The sequence below is a fragment of the Scleropages formosus genome, chromosome 15 (assembly GCF_900964775.1).
Source record: "Scleropages formosus chromosome 15, fSclFor1.1, whole genome shotgun sequence".
Lineage (NCBI taxonomy): Eukaryota > Metazoa > Chordata > Actinopteri > Osteoglossiformes > Osteoglossidae > Scleropages > Scleropages formosus.
Window position 1 is genome coordinate 24,855,449 of NC_041820.1, and position 24,726 is coordinate 24,880,174.

Below are 24,726 nucleotides of genomic sequence, written 5' to 3' on the forward strand. Positions count from 1 at the left end.
GGAGAAAGAAAAAAAAAAAAAAAAAAAAAAAAAAAAAAAAACTACTTTTGGAACAGGAGCCATCCTTCTCCTACTCACTGGTCACTGTCAGCTTGTGCATGCATGATGGGATTAGGCCATATGAAAAACACAGGAATGGCTGACTGGTAAACCCCACCTGTTCCCACCACTCTTGCATCCATATTGTCAAAGTGGCTACCCTCAGTGGACAAAAACACAGGAAGGAGGTGGATGTGACAAACAAACAGACTCTGAGGGGGGAAAATAAATATGACATGTCTGGGACATTAACTACTATCCAAAATTTTCCCCCTCACTCTTATCATCAGCTTGTAGATTTTGACCAAATCCAAGTCTGACTAAACTGAGTGGTGGGGGAAGAGAAACAGAAAACTACAACCCGACAACTTGTGATGCTGTGCAGGTGAAGGACAGCGTCAGGCTCTGGCGACAGTACATCTTGGTGACGGAGGTTTCGTAGCAGCAGAAACGTGGTGGCTATACTACAGTCCCACTGGGAGAGTTGGCCTGGTTTTGGGATGACAATAAACCCTGGAAAGGAAAACATGAAGAGCTAAAGAAGTCTGCAAAGCAGGAGATTCAACTCAGCTACTTGTTACTTTAATCCCGCTTTTTTTTCCCCCCCGTTTCCCACCAAAGTGGTGGTGACAGAGCGGTCGGTGCCACTTTTAGTTGAGGAATTGCTACTCTGTCAACAAGGGTAAACTTTCTGAAGTTTACCTCTGCATGGATGTTTTTAGGAACTGCCTGCTTATAGAAACAAGGAAGTTATTTTTCCCCATTGCAGTTTTCCTCTAGCTCAGCTGTGAACACATAAGACAAGGAAACCTCAAAACACAACAAGCGCTTAATAAAACAATTAGCTATGACTGAGGACTCAGCTTTCAAGCATCAACAACTGTTTCATCTAGAGTATTCCCTGACATCATCACTGGTGAGTTTGTGGTTTCAGTGAACCAATGAACTTACCACTTTGCCAGGCCGTGCCCATGTGCAAATAAATCCCTCTTGACAGGCTGTGACTATACAGTCCTCAAGAAAAATCAAGACAGTAAGTCTTTCGTGTGCTATCTTTTTACAGATGAGCGGCTCTAGCAAGGGTACATCTTCCATGCGGGGACACAGCATGGTGCCCAGAGTCTTTGCGGGGTCTGCTTTGGTTTTGGTGAGCAGGTTCAGTTTGTCACTGCTCTTGCTGCTGATGTGTCCCATGCTGTGGTTGCGTTTGTGATCCTTCTCGTGGTGCCGCTCCTTGCGTTCATGCAGCGAAAGCGTGGCGAACTTGCTGACGCTGGAGGCCACGGCACCATCGGGGGCGCTGCCCTTGCTGCTGCCGCCAGCAGAAGCAGTTGCTGCAGCTGAGTGCGGCAGGCTGTTTGAGCGTGGCAGCGTGGCAGGGAGGGAACTTGCTGTCGGGTTGGTGCCGCTGCTGCCATTAGTGCCAGGGTTGTTGGCTGCAGAGGCCACGCCCCCAACTCCACCCCCTCCCACAGAGAGTCCCGTGGCATTCATAACGTTGGTGTGCGTCCTTGTCCGGGACAGCGGGAGGTGAGGGAAAAGAATATCCTCCGTCAGGTCCCACAGACACAACTGCGTGTCCTGGCACACTGAACCAAAGCGGTATGTTACACTGACCGGTCGACTGTCCATAGAGTTCCGCTTGGAGAGCCGGGATTGAGTGCTGTTTGCTCGATCGCGCCCAAAGTGGATCTGGTCCTGGAAGTCCTCATCACTGCCACTGAACTCTGTGGGATCAGTCTCCTCCACACTTGTCGTGTAGTGGTCAAAGGCCACCACACTGACCCACGACTTGTGTCCATGACCGCGTGCGATCACCCGGCAGTCCAGGAATGACCAGACAGTGACGAGGTCGTCCTCACCACCCGTTACAATGTACTTGCCATCGGGGCTCCAGCACACGCAGAGCAGTCCGCCAAAGTAGCTTCTCATGGTCCCATGCAGCTCCACAGCATCAAAGTTAAAGACACGCAGAAAGCCATCCTGGCTCACACAAGCTAAGAATTTCCCATCTGGTGAGAAGGCAAATTCATTGAGTGCCCCCTCACCCACTGTCCACTTGAGCAGGGGGTTGCGGGTAGATTTGCTCTTGCACGTGTGCACAGAGTAGCTCTCGCCCTGCTTAAGCAGCTGGTAATGGGGTGCTGTGGTACCACAGGTGTGCTCCACGTTGTAGAGGTACATGTTACCACTGGAATGCGCTACCAGAAACAGGCTCTCAGAGCCCGGCACCCATTTCACACAGGTCACCCGCGACTTGTCTATTAGTCTCTGAAGGAATGGGAGGGGAGAGGGAACAGATATTAACTTGTATTATTAAGATCTCCACAAAAACTTTTTTAATTAATGTGTCGCCAGCCATATTAAATCTGACAGCAGCTTCATAAATGACTTTCCCTTGGCCACCTCATTAATCTGTGTTGCTTGGACTGTTTTACAGAGTGGTTGAGTCAGTGGGACACTAAACTGCATGGAGCAAAGTGACGCCAGAATCCCCAACAGCTTATTAGTGATTAACACAAGCTGATCCCTACAATCCGTATCAGTGCAATTTTGTACTGAACTACTTTTTGACTCAGAGCCATTAGATTACATTTATATTGATTCATTTAGCTGACACCAAAGCAACTTACAATATTAGGCAGCTTACAGTGATTTACCCATTTTTACAGCTAGGCCATTTTTACTGAAGCAATTTAGGGTACGTACCTTGCTCAAGGGCACTACAGCAGTAGGCGGGATTCAAACCAGCAACCTCTGGATACAAAGGCAGCAGCTCTAGCCCCTACACCACCTGCTGCCCCCTTTCCTGAGCACATCTACAGTTGGACTGTAAGGCCATTCAAATGACACGGGCAGCATTCATTCATCTATTCCAACACAATTCAGACAGAAAGACCGACTAATCGGTTTTCTACTGTGCAAACCTCCTGCACAAATGGCAGGCTACTGCTGTGAGAGATCTCAACCACAATGTTTGTTAATGGTGCCCCTTTCACAGAACGCTAGGAAAATAAACTGCACTCATGCCGAAATATGTTCTTGGGGAGGCTACGGCATGGTCCCTGCTAATTAAAATGTCTGCAAGGACTTACCTCTTCATTGAACAGCTTGCTAGTCTCTTTTTTGATGGGGTCTATGAGCTGCACCTGGCCAGCGGAGAAGCCCACCAGCAGGGACACACTCTCGGCCGTGGCAGTCAGGTGGTTGAAGTCGTGACAGGTGGGCTGTGTTCCCTTATATATCCTCTTGTCTATGGGCTTGCTCAAGTCAGCAGCCTGCACGTGGGTGAAACATACAAGGCGCTGATCAAGAGGACTGCTCAGAATGTCTACAACAAAACAACCAGCAAAACAATGTTAGAGGGTGGGTGGTGATACTGGAAAGGGCAGTGCTTCACTGTACTCGACAGCAATGATTTGATAGTTTACCCCTTTGCTGTACACTAAACAAGAATGTAATAAACACAGCAAAGCTTTCCCCTCATGTAAATGCTGGACATTACATGGCATTACTTGCAATGGATCACAAAATTCTTCTCATTAGTGTCAACAACAAAGCAAAGTAGTTATGGCTAAATCTCACATGTGATGACTAGGATACTCCATTTGTTCAAGATCAAAAAGCATGGATTTGCAAAGGAACTCAGGGTGCACAGACATGTACAACAGGAAAGTACAAGTTGACTGCACAGAAACAGAGCACAGCACTCTAAAATGTCTGTTTGAAACATGTGGCACTCCCATTTCTGAATGTAAACAGGCAAAAGAAACTGCTGCCCTTTCTCTGACTCAGACACAGATGGACAAAGGTCAGAGGTCAATCTGAGAGGCATACAGAGATACTGGGATGACTGCTGCGAAAGCATTTCTGCAGCCCAGGCAAAAATACCATAGACACCTGGGGAAGAGGACACACAGTCCTACAGGAACACCAGGACACAAGCTATCCCCACAGCAGACAGTACAGCAAACTAAATTTTTTTAAATGTCCATGTGGAAATAGCCTCATGGACTCTGATATCTACAGACATTTTGATTGTGTAAGCGTTAGATGCTGATAGTGAACTGGCCTAATTCAACATTTGAGACAAACTCTTTTTTTCTTTGCGCACCAAACTATCTCCAGTACATTATGTAAGGAGCACTGTTTGTACATTAAAGTGTTTTAATACATCATATAAATAATCACTAATAAAATCATTAAAATTCTGTGCCAGGGTCTTGTGCTTATGTTAACCAGTTGGTGTTTTTAACCACCCCCAACATATGTGACAGTTTAGAGCACTCATCGATGTAGATTCATTTATTCAGCTAGCGGAAAGGAAACCCACCAAACACTGTGACATAAACTGAGTTTTAACACCCTTGGGGGCATCTAAATCCAGTCTCCCCAATAAGTGTCTATAACAGGCATGAGTAGAGATTATCCATAACCCTTCCAACAAACACTCTGGAGCACCTTGTCACCAGGTGTGCCCATGTAAACTTATCCACCTGCTGGACAACAGGAGCATGCGAAGGGGCAGCAGCACAGCAAACAGACGAGACATATTGTAGGCCACAAAGAGAGACATTCATCAAGCTTCTGCACCATTTTCATCTGCTCCTTCTCAAAGGGAGGAAAAAACCCCCAAACCATTAACTCTTCCTCCATTTAACGGTGTTAGTAATCTTCTTTGTACTAATTACTTGGCGGGGGGGGCATTGAGACCTGACTCTGGGCTGATACAGAGCATTCATTCCATAATTTGCTTATCAAAGATGGTAGACAAGTAGTAATGAAAGAATGACAACACACACATATTCAGGCTCTCCAAACACAAACCTCATGAGCTGAGGGAGGAGATGTGCTTGAAAATATTATGAAGCAGAAAGATGGACCCATGTCAAAAGATGCCAGACTCAACTACAAACAAAAATCACCAAAATGACAGTGTGTCATAAAATCAAGAAACTCAAGAGTAGATTTTTTTTTTTTTTTTTTTTTTTAAAAAAAGTGTGGCCCCAGCTAAAATGCCTAAAGAATTTAAATTTTTTTGGAAAAATAAGATTCCAAATTGGAAAGACAACTGCAGTGATGGCAAGAACAAAGTATGAGCATACACACTAGTATATGAATACAAAGAACAAACTGCATATGCTGCAACCAATCATTCCAACTACTTTTGAGGAAATATGAAATGAAAGACCACTTTTCTGCTTGGAAGGGCATCTGGTTATAAAAATCTCTGCTCCAATCACAACTCCACATGCTGCGGCACTTGGCAAAACAGCCAAACTGGGTTCTCGTACACAGGCACCACAAAACTGAATAGTAGTAGTAGTAAAGACCACTTTTCTGCTTCCACTGTAATTACAGATGTTCCTTTACTTACGATGGTTCGACTTACGATTTTTGAAAGTTACGATAGCGATGTGCAATCGGTAGAATTGGTACTTCGAATTTCTATCTGTTCCTGTGCTTGAGATATGCGGTAATATACTCTCTGGGTATATATCTCTGGGCGATGGCAGTGAGCTGCTTAAATTTACCCAGCTGTAGGTTATGGTAAGTGTTCCGAGCATGTTTAAAAGTAGGCTAGGCTATGATGTTTGGTAGGTTCAGTACTGTATTCTTTTTTGACTTACGTTTTTTCCCCACTTACGACGGATATTATCGGAACGTAACCCCATCGTTAGTCCAGGAGCATCTATTCACAAAACAAATAGACAAAACTCCCAGTAGTCGTATAAAAACTCCTAAGACCAAGAAGACACATCAAGTGGCCTGAAGCACACACAGTAAAGCTGCCCTGAAAGCTCTGCTTAACGTTTGGAAGGGACGACATATCTGAGACTGAACACTGATTTACGGCGGCGACTGCACCAAGTAAATCTGTACCACTCATGTGCCAATAGACTGGCAGCCCCTCTGGGGTTTACCCTGCTTCTCCTGGCACGTTCTGCTTGCAGGACAGGCTCCGCCATGACCCTGACTTAGGATAAGAAGTGATCAATAGTGAATGACTGAGTGAGTGAGAGAGAGAGAGAGAGAGAGAGACAGTATCTGATGTGAAGCCCTGTGGCACTATTTAGTTAAAGCCTATAACAGTATCACTGTAATGCTCCACTGTATTACAAAGCTCTTTAAAAAGAGCTGTTGCAGCACAATGAACATAGCTAAGACATTTAAAAGAGTACAACAGGTTCCAAGAAGCAGTAGCAGGTATGAGAAGCTGAAAAACTGACAAATGCTTGTTTGGCATCATTCTGCCAAAAACAAGGGATACCTAAGTGCATCAGGCCCAGCACATAAAAATGAGGACCCATAATTACAGAGGGAATAAACAACTGGTTCTTCGGGGATTTTCTACAGCAAAAACACTCCAACAAAACAGGTGAACAACACTTACACTATCTATTAAAAAGAGAATAAATTAGGAAGCTCAGAACACTCAAGTATCAGATCATTACAACAGTGAAATGTACCTTGCTAAGGCAAACCAGACTAAGATCCTGTGGCAGTTAGTAAGGTAAAAGCAGACATTCAGCACAATGTAAAGTAAAATATCCCATGTAAAAATGGGCTGTAAAAAGCTCTGGTGAAAAATGACTTATCCCATGGCTCACTCCTCATTATGTAAAATATCACATTTGTAAGTACATCATTGTCTTTAGTGCACTGAGAACAACTGAAAATAAGCGATGACATTTTTAAAAAAGCAGGTAAATTAAATCAAGGTTTTCAAAGCTCAAAGACTGAGCATTAATTTCTAAGAGTAGGCAAAATTATTACATTGAATCCCATACAACGAAAAACTGCTACAGTGGCGAATGTGGTGAAAACATGGGAAGCAGATTCAAAGTACAGCTTAGAGAGGATGGGATAGCCACAGTTGCAGGAAAATACAAGGTCAAGACAGTTGCCTGTTTTGTGAGTAGCAGGGGATTGGCACAGGAGAGATCGAAGGACTGTAGGAGCAACAGAAGGCCTCTTGCATGAATGTCATCGACATGCGAGTTGAAGTCACCTAGGAGAATCAACAGAACGTTGTCCCCTGGGAGAGAGCTCAACGAGATGTCAAGGTCATCCAAGAAGCAGCCAAGAGAGCGATAAAGAACAACCACAACAGGAGTGAGTGGAACAGTGATAGAGACAGCATGCCATTCAAAGAAGGATAGATCATGCAGGTGGAGAGGGAGAACAGAATATTCCCACCGGGGAGAGATGAGCAGGCCTGTGCCTCCACCTCTGCCAGAGGGACGAGGGGTGTGAGAGGAGTAGTAGCTGGTGGATAGAGCTGCAGGTGTGGCTGACTTGTCTGGGGTGATCCAGGTTTCAGTTAGGGCCAGGAGGTCCAGTGAGAGATGGGAGGCGTAGGCTGGTGTGAAGTCAGCCTTTCTCACCGCAGACTGGAAGTTCCAGAGTACCATAGAGAAATTAAAGCAGCATGGAGAGTTTGACAGGTGAGGATAAACCAGACTGCTGTAGCAGCGGGAGCATCCAGGTGTCCGGTGGTGGTGACGTCGCACGGCTCGGTAGCCGTTGACAACTTTGATGATCGACATGTTAGACGCAACATTCCTCATGGCACACAATGCCAGTGGCCTTTCTCAGTGGACTCCCACAGGTAGACTCCCTTGTCTGTGCACCCTGAGTCTTCACACCAAGAGGCTGCCGCAACCGCTACGGGTCACCAGCTGCTATTTAAACCAGGCTAATTCCTGTCAGCTGAGATTGCAAATCTAAATGGGACAGCTGGTAGTGTAGTGGTTAGAGCTACTGCCTTTGGACCCAAGGTTGCAGGTTTGAGCCTCACCTCTGGTTGTAGTACCCTTGAGCAAGGTACTTCCTCTAAATTGCTCCAGTAAAAAATTACCCAGCTGTATAAATGGGTAAATAATTATAACCTCAACACTGTAAGTCACTTTGGAGAAAAGTGTCAGCTAAATGAATAAATGTAACTGATATGATATGAAATACTCCAACAATGGTGACCAAAACAAACGCATGATTAAACGATCGAAACATTTGCATATTCCCATTAAGTGGGATTAAATAAAGGCTATAAATTGTATTAGTTTATATAGGAAAATGGTAAATGAAAGCATGGGATAAACATACAATGTAAATACTCTAGTACTATTTATAAGGAAAATGTTATTAAAGCTAAAACATACACAGGTTCAAACTAACCCTAAATACCTGTAGAGATAAATGCAATAAGTGTTCAACAAATCCATGTTGGAGAAGAGGGAACATCAGTGCAGACATAGTTATCAGGTTTTGTTGTTTCAGGTTTGGCACCAAATTCACGAAAAGACTTTCAAATTTCAGAACCTTGGATATGGAACTGTGAAGCTGTACTGTCTCTGGGCTGTAGAGAATCGCTACTTACAAGTAACATGAGTGACTATATGAAGGTGGCATTTTAGCTCACATATAATTTTGTAATTGTGCCACTGCACCATAGTTTCTACACCATTCCTGTTCTGGTGACTTTCCATATGACCCACTACAGCAGTTCTACACACGTGGTTTTGTTTGTTTACCATTTTGCTCACCATTTGTTGCCCTGTAAAATGGATTATTGCAAAGAGGTGCTTTCCTGCACGCTCCCTTACAAATTCACCAACTGATGGCGTGAAAACCCCCACACGGGCCACATCAGTCGGGTAAAAGCATGCTGCCGAGTTCAAGTTCGGCTCTGTGTCACTGCTGCTAGCTTTGATGGAAGCTGAGACGAAGTGCAAAACATGCAGGAAGCGCATGCTGAGGAGGTAACTTGGGTTTAGAAGCTTTCCTTGGCAAAGGATAGTTGTTCTACCCTAAATCACAAGAGGGTCCTGGCGACCTTCTCTAGAGCCTGCTCTGGAAGCAGCAATGTTCCACTTGTGAACACTGGACAAGGACAGAAAGAAAGCCTTCATGCATAAAGCTCTGGTTTCCACGGTCAGTAACCGGAAGAAGAGAAACACATCAACACATTTGAATGAACAGCAGGAACGTATCCCTCCCTTTTAAAAAGAACTCACACAGAAGTTCAGAGATTAGCAACAGTAGCTGCGACTGTGGCCTATTTAAAACCACTAGAGGAAGGACCGTGGCACCTTCTACCCTGGAATGCAATGAATCAGCCATTCGGAAAACCAGGGCAATTTAAGATCCTGATCAGAGGAGGAGACAGGCCTGTCTTCAGCAATGCAACACACCAAACAGCCACAGCAGGTGGATGAGTCCAGGGATACCTTTTTGGATTCACAGGCTCAAACTAGGCTTCTGGCGAGCATGTGTTCATACTTCAGTTCATCTGAGCTCAGGGAAAAAGCACATGCTTGGAGGAAACGCCTCCAAAAACTAATATTTGATCACCAATAACAAACAGCACTGAGCTTCTCATTGGTTATATGAAGGAATATGGAGGATTAAGCATGGGGCACTTGCAAAAGTAACACAAGCAGAGGAAAAAGGAGGTTTACTCCTTCAGTTAGAAAAGTTCACTAATGCACCTAAGAACAGTTCAAGTTCTGTGCACAAACACCGTTGCGTGCTATGAACATCTTATTTAATAAAAGTAGCTGACAAACTCTTTAGGACTCTAACAGGTAATGATAAAGCAGTCACAAAAAAAAAAAAAAAAAAAACCACCACAATTTAAAATAACCACAGTGAACTCCTTTTGTTAGCAAGACAGATGAATGCAGTGAATTTACGTCCGCTCCTAATCTAATTCGGTGAAAACTACTGTGAATTAGGAGCACCACTCCCCAGAGCAAACGATCGTTCCAGGATTGGCTTCAACTAACTGAAGCTTTTGCAGTACATGCCCTACAAAAGGCTGTAAATCCTGAGACTAAGAGGAGCACTGGAGCCTCTTCTGGAAGAGGAGGAGATCGAGATTTCAGCTATGGCTTTCCTGCCATTCCATACACACAACTCTGCCACAAACATCCTGCAGACAGTTCTCGTCACCTTCACTGGATTAGGCGCAGTTGCAGAAGCACAAACACAGCTCACTCTTCACCAAACGTAAACTCCCCTTAAAGCTCGGCATCATGCAGATTTGGTGCTGGCAGCAGTACAAGAGTGCAGCCAAATTCAGCCAAAGTGCAAAAAATGTGCCAATTGTGCAAGCTTGGAACCTGTCAGTAACTGAACTGTCAAGCGCTTTGCTGTAATTTAAACAGTCACTGCTATTTAGTAGATACCTTGATGAACAACTACCAATGATTTATTCATTTCTCAGCAGGGTGTTAATGAATCAATCCAGGCTAAGTAGTTCGACAAAGGTACCAGAGCAGGAGTAGGATTCAAACTCAGAATCGTGATATTGTTAGACAACAGCCCCAAGCACTATGCAACCTCGCAGCTCTTGCAATGGCAGTTAAATGCACATTCCTGTGTGCAAACACTCCTGTTTTACTCCCAGTCCACAGAGCAGTTTCTTACCCGTTTAAAAAGTAGCATAAAGTATAAACAGGCATTTAATGTGATACTAAAATCTGAAAAAAAAATGGATGCATAAATATTCAAGTCAAGCTCCAGAATCTATTATACTGTATTAGAATATTCAGGGGTCAGAACTATTTGTGTTGTGCTAATTTGTGTGTCAGTTGTTTTTGCCTTGTTGCTTTGGCATCACAAAGGCAACTGTTGTCTGATCCGCACTTTTAAATGGAGGATGCAACGACAAAAGTAATAAGTGAAGGCAAACAATAAAAGAACATTTTAAAAGTGTCATGTGTAAACTGTAACTAAATCAGATTACAAACAATCTCTAAATGGCTCCAAGACATAACCTCCAAGCATTAAATCTGAATTAAAATGGCATCATCATCATCACCACAGCTCTCTCAATGCCACAACTAGCATCACATGCTCTGCAAAACATGTGGCAGTGGCTTTCTGTATCACAGGAACATGAACGAAACACTCATCATGAAATCTATATTAAGGCAAAAAACAGATTCACATTGATATGTATTAGGCAGATGCTTCCTTTACAGTACCATACAGTTCAGGGTAAACAAAACTGCATCCCACAACAGAGGGCTTAGATACATACACATGATTAGCGAAGCACAGCTTGTTTGTCAACGTTGCTGATGCTAGTGCACATATTCCAGAAGCTGCCTGTACAAGTGACATATGAATAGGAAAACAGGAAGGTATGAAATTAAGAGGTACTGAAGGATCAACTTCTGATGGTTTCAGGAGTTGGGGGGGGAATGGGACTGAGAGATGAGTACTGAGGCCCTTCTTAAATGTTGGAAGGAATTCAGCAGTTTTGAGAGACAGAGGGAGTTCATTCCAAAACATCGAGGCAAAGACTGATTCCATCCATACGGAAGAATCCATGAAATGATGCTCGCCGTTCTAACACCACCAAATTTGTCTTTCTGGTACAAAACTTAAAACTCAAAACTCATATGATCGGACAACGGGGAGCTGAGCTAAGATGACCCAGTATGTGACGTTGAAAGTTGTACTTTAAGAAAGTCATTCCAGACACACAGCAGCTAGCGCAGACAGACCACATAATGTGACATGTCCCTGTAGTAAATCCCACTGGTAGCTCACACTTCCATTGCGCTGGAGGACACTACAGCAAGCTTGTGAAGTTCCCCTGCCCCTTTCTGCAGAACCAAACAAACTGTACTCTCCAGGAAGAATACATGTGGGGTCTAACACCCAACTCATTTAGATGAATTCCAAACAGTCTCTACAGAACATCTAGGAAGCACAATAAGAGGTGTCCAGAGTAAGCAGAACAAGTTCAAAACTGTTCTTTGGCACAGTATTCCTAAGTTTCCTCCACTCACTCCATCCACCCAAAGGTTGATTGTACTGCATGTGCTCTTAAAGAATGCTGCAAGACATTCATTACTCTAGTTACCTCCTGGCAGGAAACAAACATGCTCGCTCTCTATGTACTTGTGCATTAATGCTTCTCTACTAATTATCGGAATAAAATTCCAGGACTGTTGTGGTGTGCAATAGAATGTAACCTTTATATTTTGGCACAGCAGAGCTGTTGCAGCTCTCCAAGTTAGATTTGTCACGATGTGCTTTGAACTGAATGCGAGTCTGATAAAAGCATAAGTGTTTGCTCTCGCTTGCATATACCTACACAATACATGTTTCAGAAGAGATTGAAAGGGTCAACTTCATTCAGGGAGAGTTTTGAGAGAATGACAAGTGTACTTTTCTTCACCTCTAAGCTTTTCTTTATCAAACAACATGCCAGCTTCAGCCTGTCTTTACTTCTGCCTTCATCTTCATACAGGGTTTTGGCTATTTGGCTTCCATTGCCATCCAGAGTGATCCTCAAATGTAAACAAAAACAAGTAGCCAGTTGTGTCTGATGGCTCGTTCCTGTGGTCAAGACCAAAATCTTTAAGGTTTCTGAAGAGGAGGTGCAGAAACCGCAGGAGGCATGATGAACAACCTCACACTTCTCTTAGGATGAGCACGGTGAAATAAATTGTCGCACACTGGTGTGACAGGTTCGCAAAGCGGACAGTAGACAGATATTCTGCTGTCACGCACTTCACTAAACTGGAAGCCAAATGCTATAAATGGCAAACCACCCAACTGAAAGGAAGCACAAAACACAGAAACACACGTGCAAGCTGTAAACAGCGATGAAGTCAGTTGAATTACGACAGTCCTACACTCTACCCATGTGGGCTCTTTACCGCTATCTATCAGCTTAGAAGGTAAACACAAAGCCTGTTCAATTTCAGTTGAACTGTTCCTGTTGAATTTCTGACACAAAGTAAGCAGACAATCAGGATCAACATTGACAAAGTGTTTCCAAACCCAGTGATTACTGAAAATTCATGTATGCCAATTTCTGCCTCAACCCAACCCCACTTCTTAAGCAGTCATAGAAGTGCCAGTGAGTAGTGACTAACTTGGGATACCAATGGAAGGAAAAACCTATTCTTCCAGCCAATTAGGCAAAATACTTCATTGGCTCAGCCAAAGCATAACACAGAGTGTTGCGTGGAATAGAAAGGAACCGAGTACTGCAGAGCAATCCCCAAACGCGGTCACCTTTACACCAAAGGACTGATTGCTGCATGCGTCCAACATACTCACTAGTGAAATGTAGGACAGAAAAACAGACCAGTAGGGTGCAAACTGAAGAGCATGTCTCGCCTCTGCATGAGGCAAGCATACATTTTCTACACCATAAAACAAACACTAAAACACTGAGATGACCCAGTAAAAGACAATGAGCTACTCAGCACCAGGCATGGAAATTAATAATGGGCTGTCCTGACACTGGCATCAGTACATTTACATTCATTCATTTAGCTGATGCTTTTCTCCAAAGCAACTTACAATGTTAATCTACTTAGTTATTTACCCATTTATACAGCCAGATAATTTTACTGGAACATTCTTCTTTGAGGGGGGATGTAAGTACCTTGTTCAAGCGTACTACAGCTGGAGGTGAGATTCGAAAATAAGGATTATACAAGACGGACAACGACCTTACCAATTGGGAACTTTCCACAATGCTTTGCGCCACATTTTGATTTGCATAGGAAATCAGAATCAAAAGCCGTTTTTCACACTAGCCTATCCAAGCCAAAGCTGTCTCATCATCATGATTTTAAGAACTGTTTCTACAAAGCAAGCAAAAAAAAGAAAAAAAAAAAGCATTCACTGTCAAAGGCCAAAAGACAGCGCTTGTGTGACTTCTAATAGTTGTGCAGCACTGAAGATGAGTGAGAACAATTCACCCCAAAACACTTCAAATTCTAATTTAAAAAAAAAAAAAAAAAAAAAAAAAAAAAAAAAAAAAAAAAAAAAAAATTTTATTTGCCTCACATGATGAAAAATAAGCATGGGTGAAATACCTCATGACTTAATCATTATTCTTGGTGGAGTCCTTTTCATGCTCAGTACATTTCACAGCTCGGAGAGCTAACAAGACTGACCGCTGAGAGAGCCACTGCTTTCCTTCACACATGTCCTTCAAGAACTGTGTGTACACTCATCCACACTGGGCAGCACTGCGTACTGCATACCACTCCCCAATATTGCGCCATCCCAGTTTTTAATTAGTTTCCAAAGCAGTATTATTAGCAGTATCATAATGTCTGAAGTCCATACTCTCTGACTGTAAAAGTCATGACACTTCTTATTGCTTACATCACTACCTGTGAGCAACCATCAGAACTGTAAGCAACCAAAAGATGAAATACTGACCAACTGCTTGTCCAAGTGAGGGTCACAACAACCTGCAGCTAGCTAGAAACCACCCAGAACAGGATGCCAGTCCATCATAGGGTACCCCCCCCCCCCACACACGTACACTACACGCAATTTAGAGTCAAAAAACCATCCCAAATGCAACTTTGGGAGGAAACTCACACAAACACAAAGAGAGACTACAAACTACACCTAGACAGAGCCAGTTTCAAACCCACATCTGAACCCATAGCCCTAGAAACACAAGCACTAGCCTGTGTGTCACAGAATGGCCCCACTAACCTTATACATTCACACTCAAAGATGTGCCCATTCGAGTTACGAGAATTTGACTATATAAGGAGTTTGCATCCATTTTATACCCCTACTTCAACTTACAAGGCTTTTCTTTGTGCATCACTTTTGAGGCTCAGGAACACACACACACACACACACACACACACACACACATTTTCAGAACCGCTTGATCCATACGGGGTCACGGGGAACCGGAGCCTAACCCGGCAACTCAGGGCGTAAGGCTGGAGGGGGAGGGGACACACCCAGGACGGGACGCCAGTCCGTCGCAAGGCACCCCAAGCGGGACTCGAACCCCAGACCCACCAGAGAGCAGGACTGTGGTCCAACCCACTGCGCCACCGCACCCCCTCAAGCTCACGAACACAAAGGACACAAAAGATTTTACCACTGAAACAAATAGTAATTAAGTCTTTGAGTTATAAGAATTACCTTCGTAAGGTGCTAGAGAATTGTAAACGTTATAAAATTGTGAAAAACACAAAAGCAGTTCTGTAGCACAGTGGGCTCATGCATGTTGTCGTTTTGTACATGACCACAAAGCACTGTGCTGTCTTCAAAATAATGGCAAGTTAGTTTCCATTAGTAACCAAAGCCAATTTGTTTAGCTACTGCTTGCTGGCTAGAACAAAGCAGAAAGTCGTCCACAACTAAAAGCACAAGAGCATCAATAAAACAAAAAAAAAAAAAAAATAAAAAAAAGAGACATCAGCAAGGCTATACTTACTGTCCATTACTTGACAAAAGAGTCCCCTACAGGCCTTTCAAGTTCAAACAAGCTCAGTGTTTTTCATTTTTGTGAGGGCCACAGCTTGAGCTTCTGAACTGAGGTATCTTACTGTAGACCAGAAAACAAGCAGTAATTCATACAGAAGCAGCAATTACTCTGCAACAAAGGCAAACCTTCCTCACTGATTTTGTTGTGAATGAGAAACTGTGGACAACGCTCATGGCTGCAGTGGGACTTACTTTCAGCCCGGGAGCTCCATTCTCCACACTAGCTCTTAGTGGTATTGACAACTGAGCAATGAAACAGTATAACTAATGTAGCTATCACTGCACTATAGAATAACCACACAGGATATTCCATGTGGCAGGTTAAATAATGAAGCACAAAAACAATCATTACTAATGAAAAATCTACTAAAAATCAGTATTTTAATTTCCAAAAACAAATCATATTACATGTAGAGTCTTATCGCACAATGTTATTTTCTCGGGAAAATCTTGACAAAGTCCACAGTAAAATATCAGTGGTCCCCGGGATCTGCTAACTTGTCACCCCATCATTGTTCAAGAACATTAGAATCTCTCTCTGTTGACATGAGTATGAATGTTTCTAAGTGTTCCTGGGTGTGAGATCCTTATTCTGTTTTTTTTTTTTTTTTTTTTTTTTTTTACACAGAGCTGAGTGTAGGAAATTGGTAAAAGCACTGCCACAAAAACTGAAATGTATTGGAACACATAATAAAACAACTCGGCTTATTTGAGAATAACTGACTTTCTGAAATTATGAAATGACAGCTTAATGCATTACTGCATATCATTCCCATTTGCACTTTTGACAACTGTGCGTATCTAATATTATCATGCCATTTTCTGACATCATGACACTATAATTACTTACCTATAATCACTTTAATACTCCAGTTCTAGACTAGCAGAGGAGCAGTAAACATTCCTTTGCTGTATTAATTTATTGTGCAGTATCATATCTGATTCAGTGAGCTGGCTAGTTGAAAACCTGGACTTCAAGAGTCCTTTCAAAGTTGGGGTCACTGCAGACTCAGTGACCACTCATTTATAGTCATTGATTTATATAAATATTCATTGATAAATTTAAACTTAGGAGTACGCCTGTGAATTTTAACAGCAACTGCAATTCTCAGAGTACAGTCAATTAGTCCAAAACCACTGTTTTCACCAGTGCACATTACATAGGTAGCTGGAAATAAAATTGACAAAGAGTAAATTTTTTTTTTTTTTTTTTAAAAATATGTGGTGAAGCACTTCCTTTTTTTTGAGAGAGTTACAGAAGTGACTTACAACTGCTCTTCGCCTTTAGAACACAAACATAGGGATCACATTAGAACTCCACAAACCCTGAATGGAACTTAAACCTATACCCAAATAACCAGCTTAGGAGTTGTGAGGAAATGGCATTCCCTGATGCACCACTATTTACTTTAAAATAAATAATAATAAAAAAAAAAAAAAACAAACATTCTGGATGGCTTCTTCCAGAAAACAGTACACAATCATATTGTTTAGATGAGATTACAAGGGTAAAACACCGCTAAGACTATTTTCTATGAGCTACAATATATGCACAGTAAATGAAAGCTGTCCTAATATTTTATGGTGCACCTGCAGCATCTCTAATGTCTTTAACTCTGAATATATCAGTCATTTTGGATTATCTTCATCCAGTACTTTTTTTCTTTGTAATCCATGATTTTTGGTCCCATCTTTCCATTGTCTTCATACCACTCTCATCCTCAACCTTATTTTTCAGATGTTATACATTTCAATTATTGTTTTTAGGTGCAAGTTACATTGTACATTTATACTGTAGAAACATCTCAAAGGCCTTCACCCATCAACTTTTCATTTAGCCACCACTGGGGAAAACATCCTCAAAATATGTAAATTCAATGTGGTACCGTCACCATGTTTACAGTAACTAACCAATGAGGATTCAGTTTTGGCTGTACATATTTGGAAGGATTGTTTATCAGTCCCATACATTCATACACCTGGCTGTGAACGACTATTGTGTGCGCGTTTGTATCTGGATATACGTGTATATCTGGTACAAAGGCAGAGTGTGACACCCGAAAAGCCCGTCTCTCCCAATAGACGCACTGGCCTTGAATGCTCATCATGTTACAGTTAAGTTTTGCAACAGTAAACTGAATTCCAAACCGAACAATTCCTTTTTAACACTTCCAAACTGTTATTTCAAATTTCCAAGCAATTTTAAAGCTACTATGTGCCAGGATAATGACAATTTTACTGGTTATTCAGGGGCATCTTAAAACAGGCAAAAAAAAAAAACAATAATGAATCTCAAAGCTTAAGGGAAACAGCCCATGAAAATACTGGACATTACTGAAACATTTAATATTTGTAGCTGAAATCTCCAAAAACATCCATTCTAACTTGTCCAATAGCAGCCTCAGTTTGAACCTGGGGACAGATCCACACCTTAGCTCTGCCACACCTGTATGCAGAGCCTGCAGAAAAATACATGATTCAAACCACCTAATAAAAACAGGTGCCTAAAATAAAATCAAGGCTGCAATGTACTGCTGATTCACAGACATTGGGCTATCCAAATCCTGCCTTTCTGAAAGAAAATTCCACAGAAACAGCATGTATCCGAATCTGTACCATACTTAAAAAGGGGACAACAAGGACTTCATTCTGCTTGAGAGCACAATTATTAATATGACTTAGCCAAAAAAGAACAAGATTCATTTTCCTTTCTTGATGCAATAAATAAATGAAACAGTGGAGGGTACAACCATGGCTGAACCCACATGAAACAATGCCATCATGGACCCCTTCACAGTTATTAAGGTCATTCTAGCTAGCTCACGAGAAACTGTGACATCTCTGCAAAACCCAGGAATAAGTAAAAGCTACAGGCTATTTCACATCTGTGCCCTTCACAACCCTGAAAGCAAGGCCACCAGGGCAATGGTCCAAAGCTTCAGGAGCTTCTCATGTCCCCTGTAAAAGGAGACAAACACAATGCACTCAGAAGCCAAATCCTTAATCTCATTACCATTTCATATATTTAACTTTTAATACTTTACATGGGCCAGGAAGTGTCATTTAACTACTTGGGAGAGTACAAACCAGCAAACTACAATGAATATCCAGAAAGACAGAGATGATTTTCCCCAGTGGGAGGTTGTTTTGCACAGTTTCTTTAATATTTACAGTATTTCTATACTGTCATATTGCAACATATGGCTTACTCAATCTTACCTACATGATGGACTTTTCAACCCCACCAAAAATTATGCACCTAAACATTGTTACATTTTTCAGTTTTGTCACTTAAATATGATCAAAAAAGTACACATTGTGAACTCTTGTCATGCAGACAACTTTTCCAAGCAGCAGTAATACTACACTGAGTACTTCACATAGTCACAACACATTGTTATAAATCATTATTTTAGTACTCCACACATATTCCGGCCTTGACAATGTCACAACTTCTGACTGAGGTCCACCAATTAAGCATTGAATAACTCCAAATTCAAGCTTACGACCTACTGAGGACCAGACTGCCGACTATCCAGGAACCAGCCCTGTCAGTGAGGGGGGGGAAAAAAAAAATGCTGCATCATCAGATGCAGACAATTACTCAGCGATTTTATACTTATAATAATTAATCAGATGATTAAATACAATAGTCGATGTTCAGCTTAATTTCGAGAGCTAATATACGTATATAAAGTAAAGCAGTCAGAACACTGGATAATTTAGAATTTCTTTTGCACTTTTTCCACATATGTTTCTGCTTCACTGTGCAAGAAAAATTAAACTGAACAAACATGGAACACCCATTGCATATGAGTCATAACAATAGCTATGCCATCACTGGCTACTAAAAATATGCCATCAGTCATGACGAAGTGAAGACACTGTAGAAATACCCAAAAGAATAAAAACATGAAAAAAAAAAAAGCTATTTCCTTAAAGAACCACTTAAAATATACACTGTTTTTACTGCTGCACAATGATAGCTGGAGATATCTAAATTTTAATAAAGGTCTATGTTTGGATTATGTGTTTAACTGCTTATATAGCTGATTTTATTTTAAGCTTAAACCAAGATTGTGTGGCCAGAAATGTTCAATGAAAAACTGATGTTAAACACTCCATGGCTACTCTTTGTAATAACATGAGGTATAAAGCAAGCCCCCCTAAGTTCTTAGGTCTGGAAGGTGTTTAGAGCCATTTGCCGATATGGCTGGCACATCAGCAATATGAATAGTACTATGCATTTTCATGTACCAATTATGGTATAAAACTCATAATGCGTAAGTCATACAAGTGTTCATCTCCGCCTGTTTCATTTTATTATGATTCCTGAAGGCGGCTGTGTGCCGAAGCACGTCCAGGCAAAATAAATTCCAAATAATTCTGTGCGCTACACGCATGCCAGGAATATGCACCACCCTCATTATAAAACCACAGCAACCAAAGAAAACTTATACTTACAGAAAAGCAACCTTTTGGGCTGCATCCAAACACACAAATGCCGAGCTGTCTGTAACTAGATAAAGAATGAACTGTTGGACCATGACCATTCTTCCAGCACTCAAGAGCCCATGACCTATGCTACTTGCAGAAACCACATAACAGTTGTTTTTCGTTGCTTTACGAGACTTGCACATAGTGACCAGGCAATGACATTCCACATCCCAAAGTTCCTGTCTGATAACACATGACAGCCTGCGGGTATTCAGCAATACCCCACCAGGTCCAATGGTTTGCCGTTAGGTGCTAGTACTCAACTAATTCATAACAGCAAATGTTCTGAAAGAAAATTAGATTACCTGGTATTCTTATGTTCCCTGTGGGCCTTCTCTTCCCCTGCCTAAAATGGACAGCCTTGCTAATACACTGTTCTCTGGGCTGTGGCCCTGAGGCATCTGCCAAAAAATGGTATACCAATAATGACAGCCTGTTGCAAGAGACTGGGGTCTCCTGGTGAGAGGCTCTGCCAGCTTTTTAAAGCAAAATGCAGGCATCTTACTGATACAAACAAGAAGAATTCTGTAAAGAGAAATGCACATCCCATTCTACATGGAATATACAGTGCAGGCATATGACTGGGGGTTCTCCTCGCTACTTCATGTACTTATCGGGTCTGCATGTAAAATTCAAGCACGGTATCCTTGAATTTTAGTGAACAAATGAACACATATGTAAAAGGCAAGAGAAAATGCCACAAGGTTACCTGCTGCCGCAAGAAAGTTAAATTAAAGTGAATGCAGTACAATAAAAAAAAATGAATGTATAACTGGCCTCAGACAAATAAAATGATTTAAACTGTCACCAATCCGGACTTTTTCCAAGAATCCTACCCTGGCGACATCTTTACATTATTGACAAGTAAACCTCTATAACAAAACAAAGCTATACAGATCTTCTTTAAAAGGAAAATCTCACACTACACTGTGTTGCACGGTCAGTTGCTAGCTGGAGTTCATTTGTTTATTGTTTTCCTTTTTTTCCATACAGTCAAAGTTTTTTTTGGTCAGTCTTTTTGATTTCAAAGAAAAACCGTGCTTTTTTCCCCAATGCTTCTCTATGGGTTACATTAAGTTTGCTGCATGCGTGCCTGTTATCAACAAAGACTTGGTTTGCCACATGCACAGAGTTTTACAAGAAACAGTAAACTGCTCAAAGAACATGTTTTGCATGCAGACCTGATAAATTTTGGTACCTAAGATATCCCAATGGAATTCAGAGCTAATCTTTCCTCACAAACAAAACTACCAATTTTGCCTGTACTGTGACACTCAGTCAGTCAAACAAGGCTGTATCCCACCCCAGGGAGCAACAGTGTACCACAGTGACATGGGGACGTTCGCCCCTAGCCAGAAAAGCATTTAAACCCACATTCAAACCCGACTACGAAGAAGTTGCAACTTGGTCAGCGAATAACACAGGATCAGAAACAAGCAAGCTCCCTGGAATTTCATACTTCATACCCAAGGGTGATAACAATGACGGCAGTATTCAAAGCCTGACATTTAATACCAGCATTTGTGTTTATCCCATCAGAGAAAGATAACTACTTTCATGGCCAAGCCCAGTTTCCAGAAACCTTGGTGTGCAGCCCCCAGCATGCTTGGCATGTGTCATGTACACACAAAAAGAGTGGATTTAATTAAACAACAGAACCTCGGACTACATAACACAAGGCTTTTATTGCTCCATGTTTATAATAATCTGGTGTCAAAATATGGGAAGTGTTAAATGAAAACTTTAAACCAGATGGCAGTCTTTTTATTGGCTGGAAGTAAGTAAGGACCTTCCACATGAGTCTACAAACAGTTTTGAAAGTGTCCGTCTTACTTATTAACAAAAACACTTCAACCGCCAACAATGCACACAACTACTTCACGCGACATGCTGTTTTGGAGTCTTTAATGACAAGAACACTATTTCAACACTCTTTCCTTTTAACAACAGGGACACACAGCGTTGAACCCATCTGCATAACCTGAGCATATAAAGTGGTTCAATCAGTGTTATAGTTGCTGAAATAATCACATAAAACCTGCAGCAGGAGAAAGGCTACACATGATTCAGTTTGACACGAACACAGAGGGAAACTGCCAAGTCCTTTGAATAGGAAAGCAGTCTTCTTCAGGAGTCATAAGGACTGCTAATGAATGAAACATCCTCAAACAAAAAACGATTGCATCGTAAAAACTAAATGAGATGGGAATTCTTCTGCCATGACAATGTTTTACTGAAAATCCCAAACTCACATTGTTGGCCCACAAGTCCAAGAATAATCGCTTCCAATGGATTCAATGGCTGTACTTAAAAGTGCAAGCTTTTTCAGAAGTGCATGACAAAAAACTAGTTGAATACACTCCCTGATCAAACAACTCCATAAAGTTACTTAAGACACAAATTACTCCATTCATGTATCAAAAACACAAAATAGACAAAACATGCTATTTTTTTTCCAACAACCTGCATTTTGTATGTAAGCACAGAAAGAACTAACAAATTCATCACAAACTAATACTAAACTAATACTAAAAATTACTTGAACAGCACATTGCAGCTTAAGAGTAACATTTATATTGAAGAAAAGGAAATTAAATTTGTCTGGCAAGTCAACTGCAGGCTACACTGAACTCTTTTCCCTACATTATTTCAGATAGCAGTAAGCGAGGCTCCAGGGCATAGTGCTCTGGGGTTATGAACAAACAGGATCTATGCCTCTTTAACCTGAGTCAACAAAATTCTGAGGCCTGGAATCAGAAATAAGCCCAAGAAGCAGGACAGAGCAACAATACTGTCTGACCTCAACCCCAAGGGCAGTGAAACTGCATGGACACAGATGCTTCAAGACAGGCAAATGTGTTAGGAAAGTGTGAGTTCTCTAGCACAAAGTACTTGACCTGCCCAATACCAGTTAATGGTTCACACTTGGAAAAACAAGGCATGCGATACCATTCTTCAGTAGACTATTGAAGACTGAAGAGTTACAATACACCCCTTATTTACAAATAAATGTTTTTTAGTATATATATTAAAAAAAGACAACATATGCAGTACACAGTATAGAAAAAGACAGGATTGATTATCTTTAAATAACTAACACTTTTGATGTAATGAATGATGTCACAAGCACTGTCACCACAATTCTTGAAGCAGTTTGCACACAAACTGGAGGCCCTAACCACCCTGCCTCAACACTCATGTTAAGGAGCAGGACCCGAAAAGATCAACATGCTGATCTCGACATCATGCTGTAAAAGCAAGTAATCTGTATACCAAGACAACTTTTTCTTTTAAACCAAGGTTAGTTGACAGTTTAACACCACATTAATGTATGTAGGTCGGGTCTGCATAGTATCTATCGCTGTCGGCAAACTCTTGCATCAGAAATGACACAGCGATGCCATGGAAAGGGCCTTAGGGCTGAACATGGAAACACACTGGTGGCTGATGATCCAATGAGGCGTGGGCGTCCTGTCCTGTGAATCGAGAGCAGTGCGGCAACGCTGAGGTGGGCCACTCTGTCTGTGACAGAAGCGCATTAGGCAAGTTTAAATGATTGTCAGCACCCATTCCACACACACATGCACGCACACACACACACGTGCATACTGGCTATCTGCCAGTGCCACGCAAGTTCACGCCCACACAGAATTAAAGGCTGGAGTGGATTGAAGCTGAAGATGCGAGTGTGCTGTGGGAGTACCGCTGCAGGTCGGCGCGCGCCGCAGGTCGGCTCTCACTCAGTGGCGCAGCGCGCGCGGGGCACCCCGGAGGAACGCGCACCCCGAGCTGTCACCCACGCCGCCCCCCTTCTCTCCTCCTCCTCCTCCTCCTCCCTCCGCGAGCCAGAACACTTCGACACCGGCCACCTGAGGTGTCACAGCCCAAGCGCCCTCAGTCCAGTCAGTGGCCCAAACTAGGAACCAACAACTGGAAACACGGAAAGCGCAACAGAAGGCGCCGGAGCGACAGGAGCGCTAAAGCGCTGCGTCTCGTTTTACCTTCCTGACGCCTTTGTAGATGTAGAAGTAGAGCTCCCGGCCCACATTGAAACAGATCCTGTCGCCGTTGCCGGACTGGTCATTCACGTTGACGAAAGAGACTTTCACTGGGTTCGAACCCTGGGAATTGAAAGGCACCCTGTTTGGGCGGCTGTATTCGGAGTGAGTGAGGAGTTTGTAGACGCCTTCCCGGGTAGTGAACTGAGTTTTAATTTCGTTCATCTCCTTCCCTCCTCCCTCCGCCGCCATCTTGGAAATTAGCATTCATCCTGCCCCGAGCCCGGATCTTACTCACCGCGCATGCGTACGTCTCCGGCTAGTCAGCTGTCCCGGAAGGTCACGTGATAGAAGAGGGGGAGGGATTCGCACGGTGTGCTGGCGGAAGAAGCTGTAATGCAACTCTCTTCAGTACCGGGAAACGTTAAAAACGCAGATCGCTGACATTTAAATCTGTCGCATCACCGACTTACAAAGTTAATGGTCATTCCTTGCGGTTCTTCAAATCGTCTTGTCGCTTAAATCACAGCTTGGTTATAATGCCGGATCTTTTTGTTTGGTTTATCAACAGTGTGTGAAGTAAATAAACGTATAAACACATACAATAGCTTTATTACGTAATAAATCGACCTTACTATTTTTATTATAATTGTTTTTTTAATTATTGACTTTGCATAATTTAGTGGCTTCTAAATTCTATAGTTTAACGCTGTAAGTCGCTTTAGAGATAGGGTTCGGTTGAATTAATAAATTTGTTTTGTGTGAGTAGTAGCGCCCCCCTGCGGCACTACTGGAAACACAGTCAGGAAACAATGTTTTTTTCCCAAGGATCAGAATGGACTCCCAGCACTTTAAAAATGTGTCGTTCCACAGACAGTCTAACACAATACTTCACCTCGCCCGACTCGTC

At 42.3% G+C, this 24,726-nt stretch overlaps 1 protein-coding gene across 2 annotated transcripts; it reads right to left on the bottom strand.

Annotated features, from left to right (window-relative positions):
* Positions 1-22: 22 nt before the first annotated feature.
* wdr20a (WD repeat domain 20a) lies at positions 23-24,091 on the bottom strand. Of its 2 annotated transcripts, XM_018764215.2 has the most exons (4): positions 23,820-24,091; positions 3,135-3,317; positions 991-2,310; positions 23-552 (listed from the first exon to the last, which is right to left on the bottom strand). In XM_018764215.2, the coding sequence occupies exons 1-4, from the start codon at positions 24,081-24,083 to the stop codon at positions 499-501; spliced, it is 1,821 nt and encodes a 606-aa protein (XP_018619731.1). In that variant the 5' UTR covers positions 24,084-24,091; the 3' UTR covers positions 23-498. The 2 variants fall into 2 exon arrangements, with proteins under 2 accessions (XP_018619731.1, XP_018619732.1); XM_018764216.1 differs by lacking the exons at positions 23-552; positions 991-2,310 and having other exon boundaries at positions 3,314-3,370.
* Between the last annotated feature and the right edge of the window lie 635 nt (positions 24,092-24,726).

Bases quoted from the DNA above. Each gene is read 5' to 3' on its own strand.
- wdr20a (XM_018764215.2), bottom strand. From the start codon at position 24,083: ATGCTAATTTCCAAGATGGCGGCGGAGGGAGGAGGGAAGGAGATGAAC. The intron at 3,318-23,819 runs GTAAAACGAGAC...ACCCACGTGCAG, and splicing joins TCTACAAAGGCGTCAGGAAG to GCTGCTGACTTGAGCAAGCC. The intron at 2,311-3,134 runs GTAAGTCCTTGC...CCATTCCTTCAG, and splicing joins GCAAGCTGTTCAATGAAGAG to AGACTAATAGACAAGTCGCG.